At 39.8% G+C, this 25,036-nt stretch overlaps 1 protein-coding gene across 2 annotated transcripts in view; it reads left to right on the top strand.

The window, feature by feature from the left end:
• The window catches only part of LOC114658374 (dihydropyrimidine dehydrogenase [NADP(+)]-like), a 1,245,381-nt gene that overhangs the window by 556,458 nt on the left and 663,887 nt on the right, over positions 1–25,036 (top strand). For both annotated transcript variants that reach the window (XM_028810459.2, XM_051933021.1), the window contains 2 exons: positions 3,888–3,995; positions 19,153–19,322. In XM_028810459.2, the coding sequence (XP_028666292.2) occupies positions 3,888–3,995; positions 19,153–19,322 (278 nt within the window). The remainder of the gene's footprint in view (positions 1–3,887; positions 3,996–19,152; positions 19,323–25,036) is intronic.

Here is a 25,036-nt window from a genome sequence, read left to right as displayed (position 1 = left end):
GGGGCTTGATTTTACAGTATAATTTCTGGTATTTTATAATGTCGGTTGTATATGTCGAATTCAGAAAACTCATGCTATTGGTTCAAGGGATTATGATATGCTAATGCCTACCTGAGAGAGTAACCACGGAGCACACTGCCTTTTTTTCTATGTGTGTGGCAATGCGCTGTTTCAGCGTGTGCTCCTAATCTCTCTCTCTCTCTATTGCTGCTATGTGACCACACGGTGATACCCGAACTATTCCGAAGCAACGTTTGCACTGATTTGTGATTTTTGTATCTCACACCCTCATATGCCTTTATCGTAAGAGCATCCCTTATCTACGATGGAGAGTTTGATTAGAAGAAAATATGAAGCTGTTTTTAAATTAAACGTCGTTGAAGTAGTGAAAGAAATTTGTAACTGTGCTGCTGCAACAAAATTCGATGCGTCTGAGAAACTGGTGGGAGATTGGAGGAGGCAAGAAGATGTAAAAAAAAAAAACATATTAGGTGTCGCATTTTTGAACAGCGTACAAGTTGGGGTCTGATTTTATGATCGATTTTTTGGGTTTCAAGACCCAACTTCTACGTGAGTAAATACGGTAGTTAGAGCAGAGCTTACAGAGCTATGAGGGGAGTGACTAGCGAACCAAAATGAAGCCATTAAACTTGTAATTTTGGCAAGATGTAATACATTAACTGTAGAAGCACCATTTTTTATGCCAATGACCATTGTGTTTTCAGTATCTCAGCAGTTCTTGTCCTTCTTTGACTTTTCCTAAATAAGTGCAATACAAATTCCCATATTGTTATAACTCTCAAACCTAATTCAGAAAAAGAGATTGATGACATTAACAAGCAATGTTATTGTAAACTGTAAGCTGCGTGTCTCCTCCAGCTCCCACCTGATTGCATTTGCATATCCTTCAACCAATCCTTTCTCAGAAAACAATCACTGAAAAAGTATCAAATATACAGTGCATCCGGAAAGTATTCTCAGCGCATCACTTTTTCCACATTTTGTTATGTTACAGCCTTATTCCAAAATGGATTAAATTAATTTTTTTCCTCAGAATTCTACACACAACACCTCATAATGACAATGGGAAAAAAGTTTACTTGAGGTTTTTGCAAATTTATTAAAAATAAAAACATTGAGAAAGCACATGTACATAAGTATTCACAGCCTTTGCCATGAAGCTCAAAATTGAGCTCAGGTGCATCCTGTTTCCCCTGATCATCCTTGAGATGTTTCTGCAGCTTAATTGGAGTTCACCTTGTGGTAAATTCAGTTGATTGGACATGATTTGGAAAGGCACACACCTGTATATATAAGGTCCCACAGTTGACAGTTCATGTCAGAGCACAAACCAAGCATGAAGTCAAAGGAATTGTCTGTAGACCTCCGAGACAGGATTGTCTCGAGGCACAAATCTGGGGAAGGTTACAGAAAAATTTCTGCTGCTTTGAAGGTCCCAATGAGCACAGTGGCCTCCATCATCCGTAAGTGGAGGAAGTTCGAAACCACAAAGACTCTTCCTAGAGCTGGCCGGCCATGTAAACTGAGCGATCGGGGGAGAAGGGCCTTAGTCAGGGAGGTGACCAAGAACCTGATGGTCACTCTGTCAGAGCTCCAGAGGTCCTCTGTAGAGAGAGGAGAACCTTCCAGAAGGACAACCATCTCTGTAGCAATCCACCAATCAGGCCTGTATGGTAGAGTGGCCAGACGGAAGCCACTCCTTAGTAAAAGGCACATGGCAGCCCGCCTGGAGTTTGCCAAAAGGCATCTGAAGGACTCTCAGACCATGAGAAAGAAAATTCTCTGGTCTGACGAGACAAAGATTGAACTCTTTGGTGTGAATGCCAGGCATCATGTTTGGAGGAAACCTGGCACCATCCCTACAGTGAAGCATGGTGGTGGCAGCATCATGCTGTGGGTATGTTTTTCAGCGGCAGGAACTGGGAGACTAGTCAGGATAAAGGGAAAGATGACTGCAGCAATGTACAGAGACATCCTGGATGAAAACCTGCCCCAGAGCGCTCTTGACCTCAGACTGGGGCGACGGTTCATCTTTTGACAACAACCCTAAGCACACAGCCAAGATATCAAAGGAGTGGCTTCAGGACAACTCTGTGAATGTCCTTGAGTGGCCCAGCCAGAGCCCAGACTTGAATCCAATTGAACATCTCTGGAGAGATCTTAAAATGGCTGTGCACCGACAATTCCCATCCAACCTGATGGAGCTTGAGAGGTGCTACAAAGAGGAATGGGCGAAACTGGCCAAGGATAGGTGTGCCAAGCTTGTGGCATCATATTCAAAAAGACTTGAGGCTGTAATTGCTGCCAAAGGTGCATCAACAAAGTATTGAGCAAAGGCTGTGAATACTTATGTACATGTGATTTCTCAGTTTTTTTTATTTTTAAGAAATTTGCAAAAACCTCAAGTAAACTTTTTTCACGTTGTCATTATGGGGTGTTGTGTGTAGAATTCTGTGGAAAAAAATGAATTTAATCCATTTTGGAATAAGGCTGTAACATAACAAAAGGTGGAAAAAGTATTGCGCTGTGAATACTTTCCGGATGCACTGTATATCCTTCATATTGTTTCAGTACACGTGATGAAGAATACAGACAAATCTCAAAAACCTTTGGTGCTCCAATTATTTCAATTAGGTAAAAAGATGAATATAAACTCATAGAAATTACTTTGTATTCCAGGTTGTTTTTCAAACAAAATGGAATGCAAGGTATGCAGACAGCATTATTTTGAGAAAAGGGAAAACATGCAGAATGGCACATTGTAGAAAGAACAAGACTTGAGTAAAGAGCACAGCTCTGGGAGGTGGCTTGCTTACCTTTTTTATAGACACAACTGTTGACTTTCTTTGTTTATGTTACATTAAAATGCCATGATTTGTCTGTGGTGGAAAGACCAATGGCACGCAGGACTTGGACATGAATAAGGCATTGTGAAAATGATATGATTTGAAACATCTGTATTGAAATGCTGGTGCAACTACTGAATCACTTACAACCATAATGGTTTGACAGCAGATGTACACTCAAATCATATGATTTTTTTCCTAGCATATTGATGGTTTGCTGCTGTATTAGACACTTTTCCCACTTTATGCAAACGGTGCTGTATGTAACTGGTGAAAATAATTGATGAACAGTTGTTCCAGATGAAATATTGATGTCCCTTCACTCAGTACACCTGACAAGTCTGGCGTCAAAAGTTGGATAGCTATTGCATTAAACACCAGACGTATAAAGTACTAAACACTTTTCTGTTTGGAGAAAGATACTTCCTAGATTACAATGGAAAATCATTCTGAGCCTATAGTTATGTGACTCATTGAGCTTTTCACAGGCATTACCAAGTTCAATGTGCTGTCATTTTTTTCCAGGTTTTCATAAACCTTTAGTCAGGCTAAGGTAAAGGTGTGAACACATGTCCTCTAACAAATGAATATGCAATTTAGGGTGTTATTTTACCTTTTGTCCTTTATGTTCCAAAGGGAAATGTAAGCAGTGCTTAATCCTATGTAGCTTGGAAGTTTCTAATTATAATAAAACAATTTTCATGCTTTTTTGTCCATTTCACTTTGATAAAATATTTAAATCAATACCAGTTGATCTAACAGACATTTTCCAGGCTATATTTTGTTTTCTTCATTTTAGTTCAATTTGTTCTTGCTGCCTTTTAATTTAAAATGAAATTCTTGCATTTTTCTGTCTTATATAGTAGGACACCAATTATAACTTTGACAAGGTAGATGTATTTATCTGCCGAAACAGCAATTACCTTCTGTAATATTAAAAAAAAAAGAACATGTCAGTACTGAAAGGCAAAAATACATCATGCAATGTTTAAAAGCTGTTCTGTCATTATGTTTTAACAGGTTTGCCAGAACCAAACAGACACAAAATCTTTGCAGGGCTAACAATGGAACAAGGATTTTATACTTCAAAAGATTTTCTACCAATGGTTGCCAAGGCTAGTAAACCAGGTAAAGTTTGAAAATGACAACTTTGAAATAAGAAAACAAAATGGGAAGTAACATTTGTAACTCTATTGGAAATATTTATCCACTTCCGAGTTCATTGTGGAATACTTCTATTGGAGTTGTAATTGCATGTAATATATATCTGCAGTTGTGTGATATACTGTACAGTACTGATACACAGTTTTCTTTTTTTGGAAAACGGAATTAGTTTTGCTCCATTTTGAAGAAAATAAACCCAAATCCTCACATATACAGTTAAAACTAAATTTCATTATTTGATCTTTTATATTGTCTGTTATATTTGCTTGTTTATACAATTTACTTTTTTATGCTGTGACGCATGAGTCATTGTCTTGCACCCTAAACCAGCTTTATTCAGCTTGAAACAGGAACAGTACGGTTGTTTATTGTAGTGGGAGATGCCACTCTCCTATACACAGACACAGCAGTCAGGCAGGGTCATGGCCAGGTTAGTGGTCAATTAATAATGTTCCCTGCGTTTATAATGTTCCTTGTATCTCTCATCTCCCAGGTACTTATAGCGCGACTGCGATCAGCTCAGATTTCCTTCCGCGGAGCTCCGCTGCAACGCTGTGAGCCTGTGTTTGCCCCGGCAACGGACATGCAATCTTTCATAGACACGGCAATCGCGCTTCGGGACGCACTTCAATGTGTTGCTCCATTGGGGGGATCCCAAAAGAGTTCAGATATCTCACATCCCCCCAGCATTGGTGTGTGCAGCCCCAGGACAGTAGCGAACATCAAATAGACCACTGAGTGAGCCTTGGCGTTAGTATCCATCTGTTTGTAAGTCTTTGCAGTGGGGTGAGGTCAGCCTCCAGGGTAAACCGTCGTCCCCAGAGGTAGTAACGGAGAGCCTCCACCACACACTTAATCGCCAAGCACTCCTTTTCAATTGTTGAATAATTACACTCCCTGGGTAGCGGCTTTCTGATGAGAAATGTGATGGGATGTTCTTCCCCCTCAAAACATTGTGAGAGCACCGCTCCTGAAACCGAAAGCCCTAGCATTTGTTTGCAGAATAAATTCCTTCGAAAAGTCTGGATTGCCCAGAAACGGGAACGATGATAAAGCAGCTTTTAGGTCCACGGTCTTCTCACAACTAGACTCTTCCAAGATGACCTGCCAATAACCCTTCGTGAGGTCCAGTATGGAGACATATGAAGTCTACCCGAGCTTTTCCAACAGCTCGTCCACACACAGCATCGGCTATGCATCAGATTTGGAAAGCTTATTGAAATGCCTAAAATCAATACAGAACCGAACCGAACCGTCTGGCTTTGAGACGAGTACAATTGGACTTTGCCAATTGCTTTGGCTCAGCCGAATAGCGCCCAATTGGAGCATCTGTCTGACTTCCTCATGTATCACTTTCCTTGTTGCTGCTGGTAGACCACATGGGGGCACCTGTATAGTAACACCAGGCCGAGTGACAATTTTATGTTCTGCAATTATCGTCCAGCCAGGCGCTGCCGAATAATTGCCTGAGTTCCCCTCGATCAGTGATAGCATTTCCACTTCCTGGGTGTCTATTTAATCATCCCCATTGGCGACCTTGGTCTGGGGGACCGCTGCGGCTGTGACCAGGACTTTTTGATGGTTGTGCCACTTCTTTAAAAGTTTCCGTCACCTGCAAATTCTGACTTAATAATTCACTGGGGACATTTGCTCTTCTATCACTGCTGGCCCTTGCTAGTCAACACCTGCATGCAATCCCCATTCTTTAACTCACAGAGTTTCCTCGTCTTGTCATAATTATGTTTTTGTGCCTCCTGCTCGTGCTGCTGATGTTTTACTGCAATAGAGGACAATCTGGCAATCTTCTCTTGCAGCGAAATGACTCAGTCGACAAACCTCCCTCCACGGAGTGTCTCGCGAGTCCCCATCCATTCTTCCTGAAAAATGTCCAACACCCCGCGCAGTTGGTGGCCAAATAATGGTTTGAACGGGCCCATCCCAGTGGACACTTGCGAGCCTCCCGAACAGCAAACAGGAGGAAAGGCATTACCGTATCCCAGGAGGATGGATCGTCACGGGCTACCCGCCGAATCTGTTTTAGGGTTTTATTAAATCGTTCAGTCAGGCCATTTGTCTGTGGATGATAAATCGTGGAGTGTAACTGCTTAATTCTGAATTTTTTGCATAGGTGCTTCATGATGCGAGACATAAAGGGTGTGCCCTGATCAGTGAGAATCTCACGAGGGATACCAATATGTGTGAATATATCCAAGAGTACTTTTGCAATAGGCTGAGCATCCACCCACTGCAGCACGGCTACTTCTGGGTATCTTGTGGCATAATGATTAACATGAGTATATAATGAAAGCCACTTTTACTCCTTGGAATCGGGCCAACATTATCTAATCCCACCCTTTCAAAGGGGACGTCTAAAATAGGCATCGGTACAAGAGGTGTCCTGGTGGGTCTGTGAGCGGAAACTATTTGACATTTTGTATTTGATTTGCACAGTGTCAGGTTAATGCTGTGTTGAAATTGTGTTGTTTTGAGTTGGTAATGTCTTGAATCTCACGTTTTTGCACCTAACCAAAGTAAATTCTGGCATGTTTCACATGCTAGCAATAAGATGATTCTGATTCTGATAAAGTGTTTCTGAATAACCTAAAGGAAAACTTTTAAATTAAGAGTGAAAACGAGAAAGTTCAGATGAAGCAATGAAAAAAACTATATTGTACTAACATTGCTTATTTTCTCATGATTTCCTAACTAGCCTAGTAGCATAATTCAGGTTTTATGAATTTTCCACCAGTTTTACCCATCTGTTCAAAATTAGATTTTCCAAATACACTGAAGCACATTGTGGCTGCATTAAGTGCAAGACGGGAATCAACATTAAGCAAGATACTAATCTATCACAGAGCACCCCAAGTACAATTAAAGAGTGCCAATGTGCACACGTTAAGGTGTGGAGAGAAGAAAGCCTTACACGGACAGGGAAAATCAATAAACTCCATGATGACGCTGACTGAGCCCTGATGATGGACAAACCACTGCACTACCATACTGAAAAAGTGCATTAAGGTGTTGTAGATTAATTACCAATGAATAAGGGAAGAGGTGGGTCTTCAAATGAAAGTCTGCCCACTTGTTTCAGCGCCCAGACATTCACAAGAGGATTTTCTAGACAATTAACAATATTGTAGCAGAAATGCATGTGTTTAGGACATTGTAACTGGGTATCTGACATATGGCTTATGCAAAACCAGTACATTTACATTTTGTTAATTAACATTTTGATATTGTCTACTGCTTTTTAGCATTGGTCCCCATTGGACCCTATTGTATCATTATTCCATTAGCCATAAAAACCTGAGAGTCATTTTCTTCCTCATCATCGATGCAAACAAAAACAAGTTAAGTAGCAGATATTTAAAAATATATCATTTTTGGATTGTGTATTCCTTTCAGTATTGAGTGATAACTTCTTGGTTACAATTGATAGTGTACAATATATTCCTTGGCTGTAATTGAAATGATGCTTCATAGTGTGTATTCTTCATGTATTCATAACCACAGGTTTATGCCAGTGTAATCAGTTCTTTCAGTAGCTTGAAATGAGAATGGAGTATTGTTTCGCCTTGTTGTGTTGCTGGCAGGTGAACACTGCAAACAGCATTTCACTTAAAGGCTGATTTGAATGAGACTCTTGGAAATTGTTTTTATAAAGCTGGATGTCTGACTTTCTAAAGTGTTTTTGTAACAAAAGTATATACTTAAAGTATGGGAATATAAAATTTTACAAGAGATGCAGGTTCACAAAGCAACATAATACTGGAATCAACTCAGGTTGTGATTCATGAAAAAAAGACTAGCAGCTTCTGTAATCTTGAAATGCAATTGTAATAAATGAGTCAAGTTTAGTCAACTTTCTAGCTTCTATTGTCAGTTTTTAAGTATAATAATGGGCCTTAGATTATTTGCCAATAAACATTATAATAAATATTTAGCCGGCGAGTTCCAAAATATGCACATTCTTCGCAATGCACATTGAGAAACACAAAATATAAAGCTCTGCCCTTGAGTGCATCAAGGACTTTCACAGTTTGTCCTCCCCTCTGCTACTAAATGGCCTTGGGTTTCATTGATCTATGGGACAAAGGTTGCTGAATTTGTTTAAATTAAAAGGCACATGGGTTGAAAATACTGGCATTCCTAAAATAAATGCATCTTTGCTTTTGTGCAACCATTTGCTTAAATTTCCTGAGATGCAGTGTAAACTTGGCAGATAAATGGTGTATTGAATCAAAAATAAAAAACAGAAATTGTTCAATTCAAAATTTCTGATTTTGAAACGGTAACTTTTTCTCACAAATAATGTACATTATGAACCTCCTGTTTGAACAAAGATATGCTTAAAATTTTATTCTTTTAGGGGTGTATACGAAGTTACCTTTGCTTGCTTGGTGGGGCAGACTGTGTTCTTAGGCCTTCCAGCTCATAGGGAAGCCCAAACTATTGGCAGACCAACCAACCAAAACTAAGAAAAAACATTAGCCTGTCATTTGTTTTTTAACTAATGTGTTGAAAATAAGGTTGAGAACTGCTGGTCTGCAAGGTGCTCTTTTAGCTGTATTGCTGGGCGACTTGCTCTTGTATCTGCAGTTGGCTGTGTTCTGACTCAAATGTTTTCCTGGCAGTCATCACTAAGTCTTGAGCTCTGGTTGCATTTTGTTTCCTAAAATCTCTAGATTTTGTTCCTTATGTACCCATGATATTGTTTTTACGTTTCTGCTAAAAAAAATGATCCTGTTAGTGACTTGACCATACGAAAACAACCAGGAATGGGGAAACTTTCGCTTACCTAGCTTCCATATTCTTGTTGACAAGTTTAATTTAAAGTTAATAAAGGACCATCACCTTACCTATTGCTTTCATAATCAGGAACATTTCTGTGATTTCTCCTCATAAACTTGTATTTGCATTAAGTAAAATGATTTAATTACTTCAGTATTTTACTCTTACTTATGCCCTCTTCTTCTTCTTTCGGCTGCTCCTGTTAGGGGTCACCACAGCGGATCATCTTCTTCCATATCTTCCTGTCCTCTACATCTTGCTCTGTTAAACCCATCACCTGCATGTCCTCTCTCACCACATCCATAAACCTTCTCTTAGTCCTTCCTCTTTTCCTCTTCCCTGGCAGCTCTATCCATAGCATTCTTCTCCCAATATACTCAGCATCTCTCCTCTGCACATGTCCAAACCAACGCAATCTCGCCTCTCTGACTTTGTCTCCCAACCGTCCAACTTGAGCTGACCCTCTAATGTACTCATTTCTAATCCTGTCCATCCTCGTCACCCCCAATGCAAATCTTAGCATCTTTAACTCTGCCACCTCCAGCTCTGTCTCCTGCTTTCTGGTCAGTGCCACCGTATCCAATCCATATAACATAGCTGGTCTCACTACCATCCTGTAGACCTTCCCTTTCACTCTTGCTGATATCCGTCTGTCACAAATCACTCCTGACACTCTACTCCACCCATTCCACCCTGCCTGCACTTCTCTTTTTCACCTCTCATCCACAATCCCCATTACTCTGTACTGTTAATCCCAAGTATTTAAACTCATCCACCTTCGCCAACTCTACTGCTTGCATCCTCACCATTCCACTGACCCCCCTCTCATTTACACACATGTATTCTGTCTTGTTCCTACTGACCTTCATTTCTCTCCTGTCTAGAGCATATCTCCACCTCTCCAGGGTCTCCTCAACCTGCTCACTACTATTGCTACAGATCACAATGTCATCAGCAAACATCATAGTCCACGGGGACTCCTGTCTAATCTCATCTGTCAACCTGTCCATCACCATTGCAAATAAGAAAGGGCTCAGAGCCGATCCCTGATGTAATCCCACCTCCACCTTGAATGCATCCATCGCTACTACTGCAGACCTCACCACTGTCACACTTCCCTCGTACATATCCTGTACAATTCTTACATACTTCTCTGCCACTCCCGACTTCCTCATATAATACCACAGCTCCTCTCGAGGCACCCTGTCATATGCTTTCTCCAACTCCACAAAGACGCAATGCAACTCCTTCTGGCCTTCTCTATACTTCTCCATCAACACCCTCAGAGCAAACATAACATCTGTGGTGCTCTTTCTTGGCATGAAACCATACTGCTGCTCACTAATCATCACCTCACTTCTTAACCTAGCTTTTACTACTCTTTCCCATAACTTCATGCTGTGGCTCATCAATTTTATCCCCCTGTAGTTACTACAGTCCTGCACATCCCCCTTATTCTTACATATCGGCACCAGTACACTTCTTCTCCACTCCTCAGGCATCTCACCTTCAAAGATTCCATTAAACAATCTGGTTAAAAACTCTACTGCCATCTCTCCTAAACACCTCCATGTTTCCACAGGTATGTCATCTGGACCAACAGCTTTTCCATTCTTCATCCTCTCCATAGCTGTCCTTACTTCCTCCTTGCTAATCCGTTGCACTTCCTGATTCACTATCTCCACATCATGCAGCATCTTCTCTCTCTCGTTCTCTTCATTCATAAGCCTTTCAAAGTACTCCTTCCATCTGCTCAACACACTCTCCTCGCTTGTGAGTACGTTTCCATCTTTATCCATTATTACCCTAACCTGCTGCACATCTTTTCCAGCTCAGTCCCTCTGTCTAGCCAATCAGTACAGGGCCTTTTCTCCCTTTTAGTGTCCAACCTCTCATACAACTCATCATACGCTTTTTCCTTAGCCTTCGCCACCTCTCTTTTCACCTTGCGCCTTATCTCCTTGTGCTCTTGTCTACTTTCTGCATCTCTCTGACTATCCCACTTCTTCTTTGCCATCCTCTTCCTCTGTATACTCTCCTGTATTTCCTCATTCCACCACCAGGTTTCCTTTTCCTCTTTCCTCTGTCCAGATGTCACGCCAAGCACCCTTCTTGCTTTTACCCTTACAACATCTGCTGTAGTTTCCCAACTGTCTGGTAACTCTTTACTGCCACCCAGTGCCTATCTCACTTTCTCCCTAAACTCAACTTTGCAGTCTTCCTTTTTCAACTTCCACCATTTGATCCTTGGCTCTGCACTCACTCTCTTCCACTTCTTGATCTCCAACGTAATCCTACAGACCACCATCCTATGCTGCTTAACTACACTTTCCCCTACCACTACTTTGCAGTCTTCAATCTCCTTCAGATCGACTCTTCTGCATAGTATGTAATCTACCTGTGTGCATTTTCCTCCACTCGTGTACATCACCCTATGTCCCTCTTCTTAAAATACGTATTCACCACAGCCATGTCCATCCTTTTGGCAAAATCCACTATCCTCTGACCTTCTTCATTCCTCTCCTTGACACCATACCTACCCATCACCTTCTTGTCTCCACTGTTCCCTTCACCAACATGCCCATTGAAATCTGCTCCAATCACTCCTTTCTGTCCCTTGGGAACACTGTTCATCACTTCATCCAACTCACTCCAAAAATCTTCTTTCTCATCCATTGCACACCTAACTTGTGGGGCATATGCACTAACAACAGTCATCATCACACCTCCAATTTCCAGCTTCATACTCATTACTCTGTCTGACACTTTTCACCTCCAAAACACTCTTGACATAGTGTCCCTTCAGAGTAACCCCTACTCCATTTCTCCTCCTATCCACTCCGTGATAGAACAATATGAATCCACCTCCGATCCACCTGGTCTTACTCCCCTTCCATTTAGTCTCTTGCACGCACAATATACAGTATCAACCTTCCTTCCCTCCATCATATCTGCTAACTCTCTCCCCTTACCAGGCATACTGCCAACATTCAAAGTTCCTACCCTCAGTTCCACTCTCTTTACCTTCCTCCTCTCCTCCTGCCTCCGGGCACGTCTCCCCCCTCTTCTTTTCCTTCTTCTTCTTCGGCCACCAGTAGCCCAATTTCCACCAGCACCCTATTAGCTAACAGTACTGGTGGCAGTCATTGTTAACTCGTGGCTCGACCGATCCGGTATGGAAATTTGTATTGTTGTCCGCATATTGATTTGGCAAAGTTGTACACCAGATGACCTTCCTGACGTAACCCTCCCCATTTATCTGGGTTTGGGACTGGCACGAAGAAACACACTGGTTTGTGCAACCCCTGTGGCTGGGTCTTACTTATGCCCTACAGTTATAATAATCTCCCAGCTCTCCTCTGAATTTTTACAGACACTGTTATGCCATTCTTGTACTGCCTATCCATTCATTCTCTTTCTGAGCCTTACTAGTCCATTGTGCTGTCTTCTAATATGAAGCCAAACACATTGTGGTGGACGGCTGGGGATCCTGCCCAGCCAGGACATCTGAAAGTACTGGGAGAGGGACAATACCTACCCTGGACCACGAGAGAGCAGCCACCCTGGTCTGCATTGGGGCCATGGGATCAGAGCTTAGAAGCTCAACCCTGTTGGGGCCAGAGGGCGCCCAGAGAATTATAGAGCCTTGGATTGCAGCACTTCCACCACATCTGGGGCCTCATGTATAAACGGTGCGTACGCACAGAAATGTTGCGTGCGAACCTTTCCACGCTCAAATCGCGATGTATAAAACCTAAACTTGGCGTAAAGCCACGCACATTTCCACGGTAACTCATACCTTGGCGTACGCAATTTCTCCGCTCGGTTTTGCAGACTGGCGGCACCCAGCGTCAAAGCAGTGCTACTGTTCCTGTGTAGTTACCCTTTCTTAGATCCACATCCACGGCGGCGGCTTTATCAAATACACTGAAATTAACCGCATATCGTTCATAAATTTAATGCATCTGATTGTAATTAACCTGTAACAATATAATGGTCCACAGAATGGTCAAACTACTGTTCCTGTGTGCTCATCCTTTCTTTCTTAGCTCCATTCCTGACGCGGTTTTATAAATACACTGAAATTAACTGCATATTGTTTATTAGTGTAATGCATCTGATCGTAATTAACGTGTAGCAATATAATGGGCCAGGGAATAGCCATAGTATTCCAAATACCATAACTGCTTTAGCCTTGTTACACTCACTGCATCTTGTTCTTCTTTTTGCTGCTCCCGTTAAGGGTTGCCACTGCGGATCATCTTTTTCCATATTACTCTCACTGCACCACTCGGAGTATTTATATCACTGTATCTGAGTGTGAATCACAGCAGCAGATGACCTGAAAGAGAATTATCGGTATACAGTTTCAAGTACACACGACCTCAACCACGGCAAAAAGCGTCAAAGCCTTTCCTGTACGGACCTCGCGTTTCAGAAACAGTTTCATCCCAAGAACTATAAACGCACTCAATCAGTCCATCAAGTGCTCCTTGTAGAACTGTTTCTACTTATAAGTACAATCACATCACTGTAAACTTACACTACAGTTATAATATTGCACAACCTGCGCTACTTTATAAAGCGCGTATGATGACAATATCATTTTTAAGATGAAATGCAGCAAAATATGTTGCTTATAGTATACAGATAAAACTTTAACTTCATTTAAATAATCTGTATTGTTAATAATTAAACATGTGAGGACACGGTGCCGCAGCGTATAGCTAGTTCAAGGATAGCTCCTGCCTTGTGCTGTATTCTTGCTGGTGCTGACGCGACACTGGAAGGATAGACGAATAGAATAATTAAACATATACTACAAAGATATTTCAATGTTCCTTAAAAGTTTTGAAGAATCGGCGTTCTAAGCTTACAAATGGCTTAACGTCTATTACAGAGCTGATTGTGTGGCGATTGGAGAAAGAAAAGTATGGACAGGAATTGGAGGTTAGTACGTTTGAAAGAGACAGTGCTTCTGTAATAAATTATTTAATCGAAGGTCGCACATGGCGCAGCAAGCCTCTTGCGTGAGACAAGCACTGCGCCACCGTGTTCCCATGTTTAATAACATGCTTTCATTCCTATCATCATGAAAATGATATCACGTATACATCTCAGTATTTTAATTATTCAGAGAGCTGTAATATCTCGAATGTAATGCATTCTGTGTCCTGTCGGAGAAAGAGAAAGAACAGAAGCACGTAGTGATTCACACACACATAGAGCACATAGAAGATCAAACACAGAACAATGCATTTAACATGCTACTTGAGAAACTAGTAAAATAAACGATTTTAAGATGAAGTTTATGATGTTCTACTTTAATGGCAAAATAAACTACATGATTAAAGTGGAAATTTCAAGATTAAAGTTGACATTTTGTGCTTTTTTCCCACTGTGTGCCTATGTTTTTTTGTTTGTACCCTAATACGCTGTCATATGACACTCAGACGGTGGGCTACGACTTGCCTTTTCACGGCGACTTTGATATGTGATTTCTTTTTTATTTCGGGCACTGCGACTTTGTGAATTTGATCTTTCGAGTTTCTCCGACACTCTGTCAGTCGATCAACTTTCTTTTGTTGATTATACCACTGTTTAAACCAACAAATAGTACGTTTTTCCTTTGCCTCCACTTGGTATTCGCTGAAATTCTTATATTTTCCCCTGTGCTTTTCCCATTGTCTTTTCACAGCAGGCTATTTATATTGATTTGCATATTCAAAGAGGCGTAATTCTGGGAGGAGTTGGGGAGGGACAGAAGGCGCGTGCACGTGCGTTACTTTTCACGCTGATCGGGATTTATGTAGTGGAAGAACGTGAAAGTATGCGTGCGCACAGATTCCTGCATCTGGATTTTTCTGTGCGTACGCACAATCCCGCTTTTGTGCTTACGCCATGTTATAGTGTGAGTTCTACGCACGCCGTTATACATGAGGCCCCTGGAACTGCTACCAGAAGATTGTCACGGAGCACCTGGAGCACATCTGGGGCATTATAAAAGGGGACGTCTCACTCCAATAGAGGAGCCAGAGTCGGGAGGAGGGAGAAGAAGCTTGCCTGGAAGTGAAAGGAGAAAGTGAAGAAGAAAAGTACTGTGTAGAGGTGTGCTTGTGTTTTGGGAACTGTGTTTAACTTGTGGGAACGAGGAAGGTGTTTCCCACAATACAAAATAAAAATAAAAACTCTTGTGTGCTTTGAACCCGTGTCCTACGCCTGTCTGTGTCAGGACTGGCCTTTACAACGGTTTTACAGGTGTGGTGTCACATGTATATTATTCCCTTTAAGCATAACCATAAAGAACTGAGAATCTGCCACTTTAAGATGGAGTATTGCATGTCTGGTGAAGAGTCACACTTCTGAGAAGAATGGAAGAGTGCAGAAATGTCTCCTCCTCCTGCCTAATTTGAATTAGTTGTCAAGGTCACCCTTATAGAAATAAAACTAACTTGTAAAGTGTAACAAACCCACATTTTTGCCAGTTGAAATTTCTAATTTGGGTTAGATTGTCAGTAATCGGTACAGGGCCAAAATTGATTTGTTGGTTGATCATTTTTAATCGACATAGTGGAATTCAGAAAATGTCAGCTTTGCAGTGTTCTGCTTTGTTTTCTCAAGTTTTCATTCTGTAACAATGGAACTGGATTTCCGGAACAGAAATACCGTTTGCGTCCAGAAAGGGATTTCTAATTTATCTTAATGTGCACCTTTAAAAACTGTGCATTAGGATTACCTTCCAGGCGGTGCTGTAAATGAGGGTAAGTGTTCCCTGTCGCAACACAAAAAGTGTGAGAGGGTGACGCACACTGCTTCACCACAGCATGCGGAGCGATTGTGGGACCTGCCTTAGTGAATGGCTACTTTGAGCTTAGGGAATGCAGTCTGCACTAACAGGCAGATGCTCTGATTGTTCTCCATTAGCACCTGCTGTACTGGTGGGCTATTTAGTCAGTCTCTGCTAAATGATGTTGCCAGAGTAGTGGAAGGAAGCTGACCCTCGGGGAATGAGAGACACATGCTGGGGTGCATTATGCCAATCGTTGCTCACTAACACTGGTTTTCTCTCTTCAAGTGCTGCTCAAAGCATCCGGTATGGTGTGGGGGCTGGGACAACTAAAGCAGCAGCTTAGCATTTTGTCTTGTTTTTATTTAAACCTGGTAGGATTGTTTGTGGAAACAGATAACAAAGCATTTTGAATATGTAATTATTTGACAATTCCTGAAAGCAATTATCAAATCCCTGGTTAGAGTTCAAAATGCTTTGTATTTTCCAGTGCACCTGGCAAGTTGCTCAGAAATGATTGCTGATACACAAGAGGAATATGGTTTCAACATTTTAAACACCTTTGAAGCTGGGCTGGAAGAAGAAAATTTCCTATCCACCTTGTAAGATATTGCGTTTTTGTGGCAGTAAAAAAAAAAAAAGGAAGTGAACTTATTAGTAAAGCAAAAGCTGCATTATGCACTGCACTTTGCAGGAAACTCCAAATCTAAGACGAATGAAATAACAGCCTGTGACCTAATTCATTATTTCTTTTGTTTGCTATCAAGCATCTATTTGGGCTCTTTGTGAGGCCTGATTGACACATCTATCTAGTTCAGCTTACTGGTAATGTTGTTTTTTTTTTGGTATAATAGCCAGCTAATTGGCCTTTTAGGCTAATTTGAGAACATGACTACTATCTTACTGCCACCATTGTTAATATTTTATTTAATCTGCTCTAATCCCATTTGATTGAAACATTATTTACTTTGTTATATTTAAACAACATGGAGCAGTTTGTTTGTACCTTGTCATTGTTATTAATAGTTTAAAATGTATTTGTTTTTCTTTGAGCCTTGTAATGTCCATTTCACTTTAAAAACACTGTGCTGACATCCAGGTGCGTGCATATTTTTTTTTTAGGCAGCGTAGGAGGAAACCATATGGAAAGGCAGGATTCTGAACATTCATATGATATGCTTTTTATTATTTTTTTTAAATTAAGGCAGTAAATCCTCAGACCAACCTAAAAAAGCTGCCTCTTACAGAGTTAAATAAAATTCTGTACTTGTTTTTTTCATGTATAATTTGAAAATCAAAACGAATACAGTAAAACACAAAGTAACTGTAACACTAGGTACTGCAAAAGTGCATTTTATTATACAAATACTGTTTTATAATAAGACCTTAACAAAGGCTTCTTTTGGTCTTAATAACACTTGAAGAGCATCAGTAAAGTGGATTCACATGCAAACAAACAGAAAGGCCACAATTATTCAGCTCTTTGCAACATTGCTCTACATCTGTCAGAGCAGAATGCATTGGGCAAAGAGGTAGATGGGCTACAGCAGCGGAAGATCATGCCGTTATTTCAACCAAATATAGAAGACCATACCATTGTTTCAGCTCAGTATAAAAAACCATGCTATAGTTGCAACCCAATGTGCTAAACAATGAGGACAAGGCTACAGAGGGCAAATGGTTATCATAACTTTTAAACTGCATATAGAAATGTGTCTCCTGGCCTGACAAATCTCAATTTGGGCTGCAAAATGCAAATGGTAGGATCAGAATTTTGCGTTAACAGCATGCATTCATAAATCGAGCCTCCCTTGTATAAGCGCCAAGGCTGACATTGGTCGTGTAATGGAGTGGGGAATGCTTTCTTTTTACACATTAGGCTCATCAAATTCTTCCATGAGAACCCTGAATACAATGAGGACTGATTGAGGTCATTTATGTTAGGTAGAATGCCTAGAGTGGGCTGGTGGTCTCATGGCCTTGGAACCCCTGCAGATTTTTTTTTTTTGTCCAGCCGTCTGGAGTTTTTTGTTGTTTTTTCTGTCCTCCCTGGCCATCGGACCTTACTCTTCTTCTATGTTAATTAGTGTTCCCTAATTTTAATTCTTATTTATTTTGTCTTTTTTCTCTTTCTTCATCATGTAAAGCACTTTGAGCTACATTGTTTGTATGAAAATGTGCTATATAAATAAATGTTGTTGTTGTTGTTGTTTTTTATATCAGTTGTCATTTACAGTTAATGCTACTGTGTACATAAGCATCATTGATGACTATGTGCTTTCCTTTTATCAAATGAATACTGCCAGCATAATAATAAGATATGTCATTAAGCATGCATCATCTCAAGCTGGATCCACAAATATACAGTAAAAGTGACTTTGGTTTGCTCCAATGGCTGTATACAATCCCCAAGTCTCAATCTAATAGAGCACCTGTGGGATGAGGCAGAGTGGAATGTCTGCCTATTTTTATGAGTAGCTGAAAAATCATAAGCAACTGTGTGATGCAACCTACTCAGTATAGAATTTTTCAAGCACCTAGTTGAATCCATGCTTCAAATGATATAGATTGTTTTATTTTCAAAATTGGGGTTCTATACTGTACTATTTTGGTGTACCGAATGCAGTGGGCTCTGACTTTACACTTAACGTGGCTTGACTCATCTGAGAACAGTGTCACACACTAAATCAGATTGATTGAACGAGCAGTCTTTTGATTTAAAGTCCTTTGCCACTATACAACCACACTACACTGCCTGAATGTCTGGTCACATAGTGCAGTCTTTTTTGAGCAGATATACAGACATACTGTAGATAAACTGTGTATCAGAAGTCTAGACCTTAAATATCAAATGCTGGGTTATCCCATACTGTCTTTTGTTGGGTGGTGGTGGTCTACAGCTGAAGTTCCTCCCCTTATGGTCCTGTAAATGCTTAAATAAAGTGTTAGTTATTGAATGTTTAATGGACAACGTAATCCAAAAATGTGCTACAAAAACAGATCAGCACAGATGCATATTAATAAAAATTTGACTTTGACTGAACTTGAATTCACAGTGCTAATCCAGTCCCACTAAGGTATTTATGAATTGTATACCTGTTAAAAAATGTGCATCCCTCACTAGATTTGTCAAGCTTTATGCTACACTGAGGTGAATGAGCAGGTTGCTGCTGTTTAATGTGATGTCTGATATGCGAACAGAAGAAAGGTAATCATTAAAAATAAAATCACAGAACTGTAAAGCTCAGTCTAATGTGTTCAGTTTCTAGTAATGGAAAAATTCAATTTGTTCTATGTTTTGTTAACATAGAAATGTAAAAAAGATAAATATTTTTGAAAGTTTTTCTTTTTATTTTTTTTACTATTTTAGCTCCATTTGCTCCATGTGCCTAAAACACATGCAACAGTAAAAATAACATAACAGAATAAACATGTCAGTTCTGGAAACATTCGGTGTGTTTTTCTCTTGCTAAATCTCAAGCAGCATCCTAACTGCCAAAAAAGAGTTGCACTGTTTATCCTTTTTGTTTTGCCCTTCAGGGATGTGTGGCCACTGCTCTAAGTTACCAGAGGTATATGGAACAGTGATAGTCCTGGGAGCTGGAGACACTGCTTTTGACTGCGCAACTTCAGCCCTGCGTTGTGGAGCTCGACGAGTGTTTGTGGTCTTCAGAAAAGGATTTACCAATATAAGGGCTGTTCCTGAGGAGGTAAAAGTCAACACTCTTTCATTCAGGATATGTTTATTAGTTTATTAGCTTTTTTTGATCCTGTATCACATGGCCAATTTTAAGGATTCCATTTTTCTGACTTATGATTTGAAAGCTATGACTGTCGTGAAAATAGAGTGCAAAGGAGTTTAGTTTGCTTAATTAGTGCTGCAGGTGAATTTAACACATTAATAGGAAAAGTCAGCATACTAAAAACGGCAACATCACAGAATAAAATGGCAAGTTAAAAGTGCTTCATGTTTCAGTTGTTGGATGGGTTTAGATATTAGATGGTAATTTTCTCAACCCATTTTCTGCTGTTTGTTTAACGGTATACTTTTTGCCTGTTCTGTGTGTTAATCCACATTTCCATAACTCCTCTTTGCTTAAAATTGTATCTTCTGCTATATTTACTCAAAACCATGACCATGTTTTAATTTTGATGTCCCGTACAACATTCACCCAATGGTATCCTTTGGTTGCTTATCAGTTTGTGGGCTGTGTTCAGTTACTAGCTTCCCAATAATGGATTTACAGTATAATGAAGTACAAAGATGTTGTTTTACTCAGTGTTGATTTGAGGATTTTGTTTAGGAATTCTTAACAATATAAACATTTTTCCCACAATTAAACCAACAAATTACTAGAACTACTTTATCCAGTTTTAGGGTTGCAGGGAAGAAACAAACCCCAGATGGAGCTTCCTCACATGTAAACCCAACACTTAATCAAGTTAAAGTCACCAGTCAAGCTCACGCATGATCTTTGAGAGCTCAAGGGAACTAAAGCTGAGCACCTGGAAAATATCAGGAAAGATGGAGAACAGACATGCCAATTCCACATAGGAGGTTATTGAGCATGCATCCTTGTCATTTCAGTCTTATTTTCTATTGAATGACACATTGAAGAAAGTTCATAAAGGTTGATTTTATGACTTATTTTTAAAATGTCTTCTTAGAAAAAAAAAAGAATTTGAAATTCTTTCACTCTATACTGTATGTTCCACTACCACATAATAACTGAATCAGTGATTAAGGCAAGTCCTGTTGAATTGGCTAAGTCTCTTATCTTTTCAGCACTTCATTGTACTGACATAAGGCAAAACCTGAGCTCCTAAAAACATTGACTTTTCCACTTACGTGTTTGACAGGACAGGTTGGAAACTATTATGCAAGTGACAGAGATTGCAAAAGTCTTTTACATGGTATTAGGAAGAAGACTAAACAGGAATATCGAAAAAAGCCGATACCCTAAAATTTCTGTAGGCCTTTCAACATGAAACTAATACTGAGCCGAAAATCAAAGGAATGAAATAAAGCACAAATCAAAACCAATGTTTCTTTCCCCAATTGCATTTTTTTGTGATTTTTTTTTTTTTTTACTACACGTCTCTAACACAGACTTATCTTTGGATGATTACAGTTTAGACACTTTTAATGGTGCATCCGTGCCAGCATAGATTCACACAACATTGCCTGGAAATGTGCATTGTCTGTAGCTATTAAATGGTGGCAGCCATTGAAGAACTTGGAATATGGCAAAAAATGTGAATAATAAGGAAATAAAAAGTAAAACAAAAACCATCAGAAATGAAATACCATGTTACTGAAATAACAGAGAAGGCTAATAAGAAATTGGAATAAAAATAATACAGATCAAGATAAAACAAACACAAAAAAATAATCAAGTGTGAATTGCTGACAGCACCATGTGCATTTGATCTTCATGTTTCCATTCAAGTGCCTTAGTAATGTTCAGAAATATTATTTTCGACACCAAGTTCATAACAATAGTCCTACTATGTCAATAAAATTGAAACTAAATCTAAAATGTTTTATGTATATATTGTGATGGACGGCGGGGGCTCCTACCCAGCCAGAACGGCAGGTGGATGGAAGGACTGGGAGAGAAGGACAATACCTCCCACAGGACACACGAGAGCAGCCACCCTGGTTTGCATTGAGGCCCACGGGATTGGATCATAGGAGCTCAACCTGGTTGGGGCCCGTGGCCACCACTAGGGGGTGCCTGAATGGTTACAGAGCCATGGACTGTAGCACTTCTGCCACACCAGGAAGTGCCGCCAGAACAGGAACTAGGTACACCCAAAGTGCTTCTGGGTGCCCATGCAGCACTTCCGCCACACCAGGAAGTACTGCAGGAAGGTCATCAGGGAGCACCTGGACCACATCCGGGTGAATTATTAAAGGGGCCGCCTCACTCCATTCTGGGAGCTGGAGTCGGGAGGCAGAGGATGGAGCTTGCTTAGGAGGAGTGGAGGCAGCAGAGGAAAAGAAAAAGAATGGAAAAAGGACTGAGAGAATTGTGTGTGTGCTGTGTAAAGAACTGGAAAATAAACTTGTGTGTTCGGGATGTTTGGAGTCCGGTGTTTGTCTGTAGTTGAGCTAAGTGTTCACAATATATATATATATATATATATATATATATATATATATATATATATATATATATATATATATATATATAAATACTATATGTGCATGTAAATATTTATATATAGATATATACTGTATATATATATATAGTATGTGTGTATATATATATATATATATATATATATATATATATATACATGCATACATGCATTAATAGTTTCTTATTATTATAGTTTCTTAATATTGCACTGAAAACCATCTATAACACAAATAATTCTGTCTGTCTCTACTCTTTTTAAATGAGGTTTTAATCATTGGACTGCATGTGCTCAATGTATACCAATAATCCTGTGATAAAAATGCTTTATTTGCATAATCAGTAATATGGCATTTAATTCCATTTTGAGTGTGTGTTGGAAGCTTTTTTTTCCCAATTTCATAACCTTGATTGCAGTTTTCATGCCATTTTATATCATCAAATTGACTAGTGGTAATGGCATTATCCACCTAATCTTCATGAGATAGCACACTTAAACCTAAATGTCACGCAGTCTGTATGGAGAAAATGTGCATATAGCAGAGAGGAAGAATGTTATTTCCTACAGGAAATTCAACATTTGGGAATTGTTTTAGATGTGAGGTTTAGGTATGGGATGTTGTAGGAAAGAATTACGAATGTAGCATTATTTATTTGAAAAACCATATGATGTACAAAATGTCGAAGCAGATTCAATGAGTTAATTTGCAGAACAAACAGATGGCAGCTTCCCCTACACACTGATCTCCCTTTTGTTTCAAAGCTGTGGTTTTAAAACATAAAGCTCTTGAGAGGGGGAGGGACTGTTTCCTCATGTAATAGCAAATGTCAGCAAGCACTAATAATCAACATGTTCTTCCCTTGGGAATGAAATTGCAAGGAATGATATTGGCGTATTAACATGATTTTGCAAGAGATTGTGTTTTGATTTTGTTCAGTTGCATATTGAAGATTTTTTTCTGATGGCATTTTGAATTTTTTTAAAGTTTTGGTTTTAATCAATGAAATAAGTATGACAAATTCACATGCAGTGTTTCAACAGCAACAAAACCAGAGCTGATTTTCGTCACCATGCAACAGCATGTTGAAGTTTAAAAAGCTGGCACATGCTTGAAATAAAAATCAAAAAAAAAAAAAAAAGGTTAGTGTTGTTGGGTCAGTAAGTATACGCTTTGATGCCTGCAGCCAAAGTCAAACTCCTACTTGCATGTTTAATTGTGCATGCTTGGAATTACATGTGCTGCAGGAACATGATTTTTCTTTCAAAGATTAGCATTTTAGACATAATCCGGGATTGCTTCGGTTCACTAAACTGCCCAGCACTTGTTCAGCCATTTTGTTACCCAAAGGTCAGTCCTTGCCTTTATTTGGACTTCTGTCTTAATTACTCTGCCTCTCCCTTTGTCTCTCTCTCCTTCCTTACACATTTTTGGTCAATCCAGATATACCAAACAATTATTTAGCAAAGACCAAATGTTTGAGACCTGAAAATTAATTACTTTAAGCAGTGTTCATTTTTTTTATTTGTTTCATGGTATCTTTTTAAATTGTTTATTTATTGATAAGCATAAAGCTGTCAATAGCTGTAAAAGTGATGCTCTCTTTTGATAAAATGTGCCCTTTTGATTCCTTGGTGCAGCCAAGGAGTGGAAGGTGTCGAGTTCAGTGAGATCAGGATTGCATCTCTGCTTTTTGCAGATGACGTGGTCCAGTTGGCTTCATTGCACTGTGATCTTGGACATACAGAGTGAAATGTGTGGTCTGAGGATCTGAATCTATAAATCAAAGGTTATGGTTCTCAGCTGGAAAAGGGCCCAGTGCACTCTCTGGGTTGGGGGTGAGTTGATGCCTCAAGTGGAGGAGTTTAAATATCTTGGGGTCTTGTTCACAAGTGAGGGTGGAAGAGAGCGGGAGATTGAAAGGTGGATCTGAGCAGTGTCTGCAGTCATGCAAACGTTATACTGGCCATGCGTGGTGAAGAGAGAGCTCTCAATTTACTAGTCAATCAATGTTCCTACCCTTACCTATGGTCACAAGTAATAGCAGTGACCAAAAGAGCTAGATTACGAGTACAAGTGCCAGAAATGAGTTTCCTTGACGGATCCTCTGCATTGAAAGGAAGCAGTTGAGGTGGTTCAAACATCTGATTATGAATGTCTCCTGGGGGAGGAGTTTTGAATGTATTCAAACAGGAGGAGACCTCTGGGCACACCCAGGACACACTGGAGAGATTGTGTCTCTCAGCTGGCCTGGGAACACCTCAGTATCCCCCCCAGAGGAATTAGATGAGGTGACGAGGAAAGGGGCCATCTGGGTATCTTTGCTCAGGCTGCTGCCCCCATGACCCGGACATGCGGCATAAGATGGATGGACGGATTTTTTGGGCAATAATCAAATTATTGAACATCTCTCAAAAAAGCAAATTAATGTAGTTAATGGACAACTACAAACACGATGAATATTATATCAATCCATCTACAGTCACACTATTGTTTCCTAAATTACAGCTTTTTAAACTTGACACATTTGTGTATTATATTTTCATTTAAGCTAGTCATATAGAAAAAAATTAAATGGGCTGTGTTCCCAGTACTAACCCTCCTTTTGTCTTTTCTCGATTCAGAAAAACAATGTCTCGGTCTCTCAATTAAAATTTTGGACAAGGAATAAGTGTCTGGTGTTTGGTATGAGCAAAGCACAAAGTAATTCAAAAAGTAATAATATGAATAAGAATGTAAAAACAAATTGGAAAAGTGTACAGATGATATCAAACTAGGTGGAATGGCAGATCATCTACAAACAGCCAAATCATTGCAAAGCAGCCTAGACAGCAAGCAAGTTGGGCAGATTTGTGGCAGATAAAATTGAATGTAAGTAAATGTAAAGTTTTACATGTACGAAGTAAGAATATTAGGTCTGAATGCACAATGGGATGTTTGGAACTTTGAAAGTACTCCTTATGAGAAGGACCTAAGAGTCATAGTGGACTCATGACTATCTACATCCAGACAGTGTACAAGAAGCCGTTAAGAAAGCTAAAAGGATGTTAGGTTATAAAGCATGATGTGTTTATGCTTAAGATTTACTGTATAATGCACTAGTGAGGCCTCACCTTGAGCACTGTGTGCAGTTTCAGTCTCCATATTACAAAAAAAGACATAGCAGCGTTAGAGAAAGTCCAAAAGAAAAGTGACTAGGCTGACTCCCAGAAAGACTGAAGCAGTTGAACATTTCCAGTTTAAGCAGACGGGTATTTAGAGGTAAGATGATTGAAGTTTTTA

The sequence above is a fragment of the Erpetoichthys calabaricus genome, chromosome 10 (genome assembly GCF_900747795.2).
Source record: "Erpetoichthys calabaricus chromosome 10, fErpCal1.3, whole genome shotgun sequence".
In the NCBI taxonomy this organism is placed as follows: Eukaryota; Metazoa; Chordata; class Cladistia; order Polypteriformes; family Polypteridae; genus Erpetoichthys; species Erpetoichthys calabaricus.
Note: the sequence above shows the minus strand (reverse complement) of the source record. Positions and strands in the feature narration are given on the sequence as shown.